Source organism: Dama dama, chromosome 4, assembly GCF_033118175.1.
Source record: "Dama dama isolate Ldn47 chromosome 4, ASM3311817v1, whole genome shotgun sequence".
Classification (NCBI taxonomy): domain Eukaryota; kingdom Metazoa; phylum Chordata; class Mammalia; order Artiodactyla; family Cervidae; genus Dama; species Dama dama.
Genome location: NC_083684.1, coordinates 68,513,750 through 68,523,745, shown reverse-complemented (window position 1 = coordinate 68,523,745; position 9,996 = coordinate 68,513,750). Strand labels below are relative to the sequence as shown.

At 44.5% G+C, this 9,996-nt stretch overlaps 1 protein-coding gene across 1 annotated transcript; it reads left to right on the top strand.

Annotated features, from left to right (window-relative positions):
* Positions 1-1,025: 1,025 nt before the first annotated feature.
* LOC133051983 (cationic amino acid transporter 3-like) lies at positions 1,026-6,629 on the top strand. The gene is made up of 11 exons (XM_061136693.1): positions 1,026-1,395; positions 1,838-1,996; positions 3,014-3,191; positions 3,392-3,504; positions 3,803-4,025; positions 4,185-4,324; positions 5,053-5,155; positions 5,345-5,541; positions 5,744-5,910; positions 6,196-6,304; positions 6,470-6,629. The coding sequence occupies exons 1-11, from the start codon at positions 1,026-1,028 to the stop codon at positions 6,586-6,588; spliced, it is 1,878 nt and encodes a 625-aa protein (XP_060992676.1). The 3' UTR covers positions 6,589-6,629.
* The last annotated feature ends 3,367 nt before the right edge of the window (positions 6,630-9,996 follow it).

The following is a 9,996-nucleotide window of genomic DNA, read 5'->3' as shown; positions in this document are numbered from 1 at the left end:
AAAACATTTGGGGGATCTCTAGTAGAAAGAAATCTAGGGCACGGGGAGGATCCTAGGGCAGGTCAAGTGTGGAAAGAGAAACCAGACAGTTGGCCAAAGGCAAACACACCGAGAAGAACTGCCCTGCATGAATAATTTGCCTGCATCTTTATGGGATCCTACTCGTCATGGGGATGCCCACATCCTTTCTCTACAGGCATGAACTCTGCCTTGCTTCTGTCTTAAATAAAAAACAAAAAACTATTTCTCCGTGTGTTCTCCTGCTTGTTGTGTGGTGTCTCTAGTAATAAGCTGCTTTCTTAATTTTAATTTTTTTTTTTTCAGTTTTTTCCTCCCATTTTTCAGTGGGGGCAATAGCCAGGGAAACCTTGTTTCCAGCCTCTAGCCGGTCTTGGACAAGGAGGAGGATTCCTGGTTTTCATCCAGGCGGCCCAGGTCCAATTCCTGGTCAGAGAACTAAGACCTCGCTTCAAGCTGCCGCTCACGGCTCTCTCTCTCTCTGAGATCAGCCCCGCTTGGTTACAGAAGATAAGAAGAGCAAATGATTGGTTAACAAATGTTTGCCCCTCCATGCTGACAAGCCTTTCTAAGACAAGAAGTTCTCTCTGATAATAGCTCTCTGGGGACATGGAATTGTTAGGGGTCCCTAATCTAAATTACTTTCAGCCACGAAGGGACAGGCAAAAGGCTTTTCTTTAGGCTGCAGTATCTTGATTGACTTCATCTCAAAACAGCCCAAAAACCAAAGTGGCACCCTTGGGAAGATGTATTCTGTGCCCCCCATCCCCCACTTCTCTTTAAGCAACCTTTCCAGCAAGTTTGAAGCATATTAAATGTCTGATTTATGTTTGAGGAAACCAAAGCGCAGAGGTGGAGAACTTGCCATTGTGTCCTTGTACAGCCTGCCCCTCATCACTCCATTGCTCCGTGTAATTGGACTCCCAGGGCCAAGGGCGGATGGACCTGCTTGATGACTTTGTGTCTTGTTTTCTCAGCAGACCATAACCTCCTCAACTCCGTCTAGGATGCTGCGTCAGTGTGTTCGCCAGTTTGTTCAGAAGCTGGTCCGCAGGCGGCCACTGGAGCCCCGGGAGGAGTCTGAGAGTCGCAGAGCTCCGCTGAGCACCCTCGGCCTGGTGCTCTTGGGCGTGGGCAGGACTCTGGGCGCTGGTGTGTACGTCCTGGCCGGCGTCATGGTCATGTTCATCACTGGACCGGCGATCATCATCTCCTTTTTGGTGGTCGCCCTGTCTTCTGTGTTGTCTGGACTCTGCTATGCCGAACTTTGGGCTTGGGTACCACGCTCCGGTTCTGCGTATCTCTACAGCTACGTCACCATGGGAGAACTCTGCGCCTTCATCATTGGCTGGGACCTCTTGCTGTATTTAGTGGCTGGTGAGATGATGGGGAGAGGGACGAAGTGGGGCTTAAGATCAGGAGACTACGAGGGTACCTGGGGTCTTCACTAGAGGAAAGGGCACTGAAGGGGGTGGATGAGAGGGAGGCAGTTCCCACAGGCTCTTCCCCTCACAGCATGAAAGTCTTTGCTCAGCTGTTGCCTTCATGGAGTTATCCTTTACCACTTGATTTAAAACTTCAACACTCATCTCCCAGCCACCCCAGGTCCCACCTCACCGTGTTCTTTTCTTGCATAACTTTGGTCTCCTCCTCACATGTTAAATAGTTTACCTATTTTGTGAGTCATCTGATTCTTCTCTCCCCAATCCCATGAAAAGGAACTATCTCAGAGTATTTTGTCTGTTTTCCCCCTAAATACATCCCAGGGTACATTGTATGGGTTAATTATTGTCCATTAACCTCTCTTCTGCCACTGCAGCTGCTTCCTGTTTAACAAGGGCTTGGAGTTACACCTTTGACAGCCTCATTGGGAACCAAATCTCTCAAGCCTTAGAGAGAACTTTCTCCCCACATATGTCCTCTTTCCTGGCCCCGTACCCAGACTTTGTTTCATTGGGCCTGGTGCTGCTGATGACTGGTGAGAAGGGGTCAGACACTGGATGGAAAGAGTGGGGTTTGGGGGGGGGGGTGGCTGGTACGGGAAAGGCTTGAGGTGGCAGAAGGTAGAATTAGGACTGGAAAGAAGGATCAGGGTTATGAGTAAGGGAGGCAAGACATAGAGAATTGTTTCCCACCCTGGGTCTGTCCTAAGCTTCATATTGTAGGGAATTAAAAAAAAAAAAATCATAGTTGGATGTTGAGTAGCATCTCCAGCCTTGCTCACTAGAATCTGGTGCTAAACTGTGATCATCAGAATGTCTCCACACATTGGGAAATGTTCCTTGAGTGACAAACCACCCCAGATCAGAATCATTTACTTAAGGTGACAAGACTCTTCCTCAGTATTGAGAGCGAACATTTTTTTTTCATTGAGAGGAAATTCTCATAGAATAAAACTTATGCACTGTTTTTCCTGGTTTTATTGAAATATAATTGATATACAATATTGTATAAGTTTAAGGTGTACAAATTGATGATTTGATAGATGTGCATAGTGAGATGACTGCCACAGTAAGAAATTAACCATCTTAAAATGCGTGTGTGTATATGGGTACTAGGTCGATTCAGTCATGTCCAACTCTTTGCAACTCTATGGACTATAGCCCACCAGGCTCCTCTGTCCATGGGATTCTCCTGGCAAGAATATTGGAGTGGGTCACCATGCCCTCCTCCAGGGGATCGTCCCAACCCAGGGGTTGAACCTGTGTCTCCTGTGACTCCTACGTTGTGGGCAGATTCTTTACTGCTGAGCCACCAGGAAAGCCTCTCAAAGTGTGCAACTCACTGGGACTTAGTCCATTCACAGTGTTGTATCCATTACTCCATCTAGTTCCAAACATGTTCATCTCCCTGAAAGGAAACCCTGTACCCACTGAGCAGTCACAGTCTATCCCTCCATGCCACCCCACCCCATAATCCCTGGCAACCACTGGCCGGCTTTCTGTGTCTATGGATTTAATTACCTTGGATGTCTCATATTCCAACTTTCCCACAGGACTACTGGGTCTGGGAGCTCGTGTGACAACCCTGATTATCAAAGTGTCCACAGGCTTGAACCTTTTTGTTCCCATCTTCATGATCCTCTCTGGCTTCATTAAGGGAGACCTGCACAACTGGCAGCTCACAGAACAGGACTACAGATTGAACACATCTGGATCCAGCAGCACTTTTAGGTCAGGAGGGTCCTCTTGGTAATACATGGGTGGTGTTGGTGCAGAGCTGGGAACATGGTGGGGACTAAAGACATCTGGGCTGGTGGATCCAGGTGATGGGGGCCCTGGGGCCCAGGACTTGAGGTATGAAGGGAGGAGCCCAGTAGAAGTGGCTGAACTCACCTCACCCATGTTCTTCATCTCTCCTTCTCTCACCATAGCTTGGGCCCTCTGGGTTCTGGAGGGTTTGTGCCGTTTGGCTTTGAAGGGATTCTCCAAGGAGCAGCTCTACTTTTCATCTCCTATTTTGGTGTTTATGGCATGGTCACTGCAGGTAACATGGTCATTGTGTGTCCCATCAGAGGTGTGGCTGCTGGTTGGGTTGCCCCTGGGCACAGGGGTTGGTAGAAGGTAAGACCCTGATGCTGAGAAAGATTGAGGGCATAGGAGAAGGTGGCGACAGATGATGAGATGTTTGGATGGCATCACTGACTCAGTGGACATGAGTTTGAGGAAACTCAGGGAGATGGTGAAGAACGGGGAAGGCTGGTGTTGGACATGCAAAAGGAAAGGGTATTTTCAGCTTTCATTCCAGTGTTTTTGATGACACAATACTTCCATCTCTCCTGCAGGGAAACTAGCCCCAAATCCTCAGCGTTCCATCCCCTTGAGCATGGTGATCTCCATCTTCATCGGCTTTCTGGCGTACTCTGGAGTCTCAGCGGCGCTCACCCTCATGGTGCCCTACTACCAGATTCACCCTTACAGCCCCTTACCACAGGCTTTCCTCCAGGTCGGATGGGACCCGGCTGCATATGTCATGGCTGTTGTCTTACTGTGTACCCTTTTATACAGGTCAGTGTCCTGGTTTTCTCATCTATTGTCAGATTCTCAGGTGTCCCAGCCCTTGGGATTGAGAGTCAACAGGAAGGACCCCATGTAGACTAGTAACCGAGGGTGCCCTGGTCTCTCCTGCTTCTGCACATCCTCACACGTTTCCACTTTCTCTTCCAGCTTCCTATGGGCCATGGTCTCCATGTTTCATTTGATCTATGCAATGGCAGCTGATGGGCTCCTTTTCCAAGTTCTTGCCCAGATCCACACCCGTACAGGCACCCCCGTCATGGCCATCTTGGCTTCTGGAACTCTGACAGGTGAATAGAGGAAGCCTTTTCTTTCCTTTTCTTTTTAAAGAAATATATTTATTTATGTTTAATCAGTTGATGATTGGTTTACAATGTTGGTTTGATATGTCATACATCAAGATGAATAAGTATGATAATAAATATGAATTTACTTGAATATGAAGATTAATATGAAGAATATGAAGAAAAATATGAAGAATAAATATGAATAGGGATACATATGTCCCCTCCCTCTTAAATCACCCTTCCACCCCTCGAGGTTATTACAGAGCCCCAGTTCGAGTTCCCTGAGTCATACAGAAACTTTCCATTGGCTGTGTCAGTTTTGCATACGTTAGTGTATATGCTTCCATGCTACTCTCCATTCATTTCACTCTCTCCTTCTTCTCTCCTGCCGTTGTCCATAAGTCTGTTCTCTATGTCTGCATCTCCATCGCTGGACTGAGAATATGTTCATCAGTACCATCTTTCTACATTCCACATATATGCATTAATGTATGATATTTGTTTTTCTCTTACTGACTTACTTCACTCTGAATAATAGGCTCTAGGTTCATCCACCTCATTAGAACAGACTCAAATGCGTGCCTTTTATGGCTGAGTAGTATTCCATTGTATATATGTACCACAGCTTCTATATCCATTCATCCATCAATGGATCATTCTTTCTTTGACCAATTTCTTTAACATGAATGTATCCAGTGACTTCTCATCCCCTCCCCCTGCCCTCATTCTAGGGTTCACGGCATCACTCCTCAGCATCCTTGATCTGGTGAAACTCATGTCAGCCGGGGTCCTGCCTGCTTACACCCTTGTGGCTGTTTCCATACTTGTCCTCAGGTGAGGCTCCACTAACCTTGGCTGAGAGTCTTGGACTCTCGGGGATGATGGGGAGGTGATCGTCTTCTGTTTTCTTGCTGCCTTCTGTATGTCTCATTAGCCTTAAGGCAAGAAAGAGGTGGATTATGCTGTCTGATGTTGAATGAGTAGGGGGCTGCTGTGAATACAGCCTTGATATCACTCCTTCAGGTACCAACAAGACAAAAATTTAAGCAAGAATGAGAAAATAAAGGAGGAAATTGAGATTGCTGATAATGAACCAAGTCCTTCAGAACCTGTACCTGAAGCAGGAACCTCAAGCATTCTGAAGACTCTGTGGTACCCTACCAGCCCCATCCCCACCCGGAAATCTGGCCAGATTGTCTATGGATGTGCCTTCCTGCTTGGTGAGCAGTGGGGTTTCTCTTTGGTCGTATTTTGAAATTGACAACATAGGTTGGGATTCTGTGTCTTTGGCAGTTGAGAAGGAGTCTTGGAAATATGATGGCTCTTCCTGATGTTGGTGGTTTCAGGGAGGGGTGTGACCCGAGGTCCTGACGTCTTTGTCTTCTGGGTCCATCCTGTTCTCCTCCACTTTGACCCTTGCAGTTCTCCTGCTGATAATCCTGAGCCTGATCCTGGCCCAGTGGCCCAGCCAGGTGTTCTATGGAGACCCCGTGCTCACAACAGTGGCTGTGCTGCTGCTGCTGCTCATCACTGGGGTCACAGTCATCATCTGGAGGCAGCCCCAGAGCCCCACTGCTCTTCACTTCAGGGTAGGTGACCTCATGTGCCCAAAGTGTTCACCTTGAGTGAATGAAGTCTGTGTGCTTTGAAGAATAAGCATCTTTGTTGAGTCAGGGAGTAAAGGGAACTGCGAAAACCAATGGACCCTTCCTGGATCCACACTCAGCATCTACATTGGTGCTTTAGAAACCCAGTCTCAGTAGCCACTGAACACACAGCCTGAGTAGAACTGGAGTCTTCCTGCTCTTCCTGGGGTAGAGTCTCTAATTCAGACGTCTGGGGTGTGTTCAGGGATGAACTGACTCTGCCCACAGGTCCCTGCTCTGCCTGTCCTCCCACTGGTGAGCATATTTGTGAACATTTACCTGATGATGCAGATGGACACTGGGACCTGGGTCCAGTTTGGCATCTGGATGGGGATTGGTGAGTGGCTTTTTGGGGTGAAGAGTCCTCTTGAGTGACAGAAGCAAGTCCTCTTCCTGGAAGCCCTCCCCAAATATGTCAGATGCCATAATAAGAGACCTATTGGGCATTTGTAAGTAGGGAGAGCACCTACTTTCCCTTCTCACTGTCTCATGTCCCTACTAGGATCTGTCATATACTTTGGATATGGGATCCGACACAGCTTCAAGGAGAAAAATGAACAGTCACCAGCCTCCAACTCCCAAATGCTGGACAAAAATGTCCCCAGTGATGAATCGTCTTAACCATGAGAAACAGATGCTGTGTGGAATACCTCCATACACTGAAGGGATCTTCTGCTTCAAGAGACAATTTTAGCCTCAGTGGGCTGTGACTGTGGAATGCACTTAGAGCCCTGTATTTATTGTTAGTGGACAAAGAGACTGTAATATTGTACAGTTTTCACATACACTTTTCAAAGCATAATATGCATACAGAAAATTGCATGTTCATAAGTGAGCAGCAAGACCAATTTTTCACAGAAAAGTACAATATAACTATCATTTAAAGGGAGAAGGCGAGGGTGGGATGTTTCGAGAGAACAGCATCGAAACATGTATATTATCTATGGTGAAACAGATCACCAGCCCAGGTTGGGTGCATGAGACAAGTGCTCGGGCCTGGTGCACTGGGAAGACCCAGAGGGATCGGGTAGAGAGGGAGGTGGGAGGGGGGATCAGGATGGGGAATACATGTAAATCCATGGCTGATTCATGTCAATGTATGACAAAAACCACTACAATATTGTAAAGTAATTAGCCTCCAACCAATAAAAATAAATGAAAAAAAATCATCATTTAAAAATAAAATAAAATAAAGGGAGTAGTGAAAGATTAATGGGCATATAAGAAATACTTTCTCATGCCTATTTCCGGTGAAAACACAGAGACTGTGACCTGGGAAGGAAATGCGGGTAACCATATTTCGTTTCTGTCTAGTGTTACACTTCAAATATTAGGACACAAATAGGTCAAAAGGAAAAAGGAAGGAACAAATACATAGTGCAAACAGTAACTCAAGAAAGCTAGGGTAGCTATATCAATGTAGGAAAAAGTAAAATTTAAGAAAAAGAGAACAGAAAAACTGCATTATTGAAGAATGACAGAGAAATGCACATTTTAATCTCTTCCCCCAGCTTACTGAGATATAGTGTAACATCATGTAAGTGATAATCGTCTCTACATTTTTGTCACCAAAACACTGTTACACAATAAATAAAAGTGTGTCATGAGAGAAAGTTCTAAACTGAAAAAAAAAAAAAAACAAACAAAAAACCACAAACCCACAATAACAACAAATGCATTGGTAGAGAAAGGGGAATGGAATGGGAAGTAATGGTCAATAAATGCTTACAGTTGGGTGGAATGGAAAGGAAGTGAAACTGAAAAGTCAGGATAAAAAGTGGTTACTGAAGAAGAGAATGCTGGAAATTGAGATCATGAACTTTGACAATGTTGGTAAAAATGAAGTTAAAGATTGTTTGTGGGAATGAACAACTGAAGAAGAAGAGTGAAGCAGGGATAGAGGTCAAGAAACTAACAGCACAATTATTAGATGAATTAAAAAATAAATGGAGGAGGATTAACTGAATTAGAAATATCACCATGCTGTGAGTTCTAATGAAATTACAGACTTATGACAGAATTAATGGAGACTGATGATGCCAAAAAACATTGAAACTACCATACAATTGCACTTATCTCACATGCTAGTAAAGTAATGCTCAAAATTCTCCAAGTCAGGCTTCAACAGTACATGAACCGTGAACTTCCAGATGTTCAAGCTGGATTTAGAAAAGGGAGAGGAACCAGAGATCAAATTGCCAACATCTTCTGGATCATCAAAAAAGCAAGAAAGTTTCAGTAAAACATCTACTTCTGCTTTATTGACTATGCCAAAGCCTTTGACTGTGTGGATCACAACAAACTAGAAAATTCTTCAATTGGTGGGAATACCAGACCACCTGACCTGTCTCCTGAGAAATCTGTATGCAGGTCAAGAAGCAACAGTTAGAACTGGACATGGAACAACAGATTGGTTCCAAATCAGGAAAGGAGTATGTCAAGGCTGTATATTGTCACCCTGTTTATTTAACTTATATGCAGAGTACATCATGAGAAATGCTGTGGATGAAGATAAGCTGGAATCAAGATTGCCAAGAGAAATATCACTACCTCAGATATACAGATGACACCACCCTTATGGCAGAAAGTGAAGAGGAACTAAAGAGCTTCTTGATGAAAGTGAAAGAGGAGAGTGAAAAAGTTGGCTTAAAGCTCAACATTCAGAAAACTAAGATCATGGCATCTGGTCCCATCACTTCTTGGCAAATAGATGGGGAAACAATGGAAACAGTGACAGACTTTATTTTTGGGTCTCCAAAATCACTGCAGATGGTGACTGCAGCCATGAAATTAAAAGGTTCTTGCTCCTTGGAAGAAAAGGTATGACCAACTTAGACAGCATATTAAAAAACAGAGACATTACTTTGCCAACAAAGGTCTGTCTAATCAAAGCTATGGTTTTCATTTTATTATGTTTTAATTTTAATTGGAGGCTAATTACTTTACAATATTGTGGTGGTTTTTGCCATACGTTCACACGAATCAGCCATGGGTATACATGTGTTCCCCCATCCTGACCCTCCTTCCCACCTCCCTCCCCATCCCATCTCTCAGGGTCATCCCAGTGCACCAGCCCTGAACATTCTGTCTCTTGCATTGAACCTGGACTGGCGATTCGTTTCACATATGATAATATACATGTTTCAATGCTATTCTCTCAAATCATCCCACCCTCACCTTCTCCCAGAGTCCAACAGTCTGCTCTTTGCATCTGTGTCTCTTTCGCTGTCTCGCATATGGGTCATCGTTACCATATTTCTAAATTCCATATATATGCATTAGTATACTGTATTGGTGTTTTTCTTTCTGACTTACTTTTCTCTGTATAATAGGCTCCAGTTTCATCCACCTCATTAGAACTGATTCAAATGCATTCTTTTTAATAGCTCAGTAATATTCCATTGTGTATATGTACCATAGCTTTCTTATCCAGTCGTCTGCCAATGAACATGGAAGCAACCGCTTCCACGTCCTGGCTATTGTAAACAGTGCTGCGATGAACACTGGGGTACATGTGTCTCTTTCAATTGTGGTTTCCCCAGTGTATATTCCCAGCAGTGGGATTGCTGGGTCATATGGCAGTTCTATTTCCAACTTTTTAAGGAATCTCCACTGTTCTCCATAGTGGCTGTACTAGTTTGCATTCCCACCAACAGTGTAAGAGGGTTCCTTTTTCTCTGCACCCTCTCCAGCATTTATTGTTTGTAGACTTTTTGATAGCAGCCATTCTGACCAGCATGAGATGGTACCTCATTGTGGTTTTGATTTGCGTTTCTCTGATGATGAGTGATGCTGAGCATCTTTTCATGTGTTTGTTAGCCATCCGTATGTCTTCTTTGGAGAAATGTCTGTTTAGTTCTTTGACCCATTTTTTTTGATTGAGTCACTTATTTTTCTTGAATTGAGCTTCAGGAGCTGCTTGTGTATTTTTGAGATTAATCCTTTGTCAGTTGCTTCATTTGCTATTATTTTCTCTCATTCTGAAGGCTGTCTTTTCACCTTGCTTATAGTTTCCTGCATTGTGCAAAA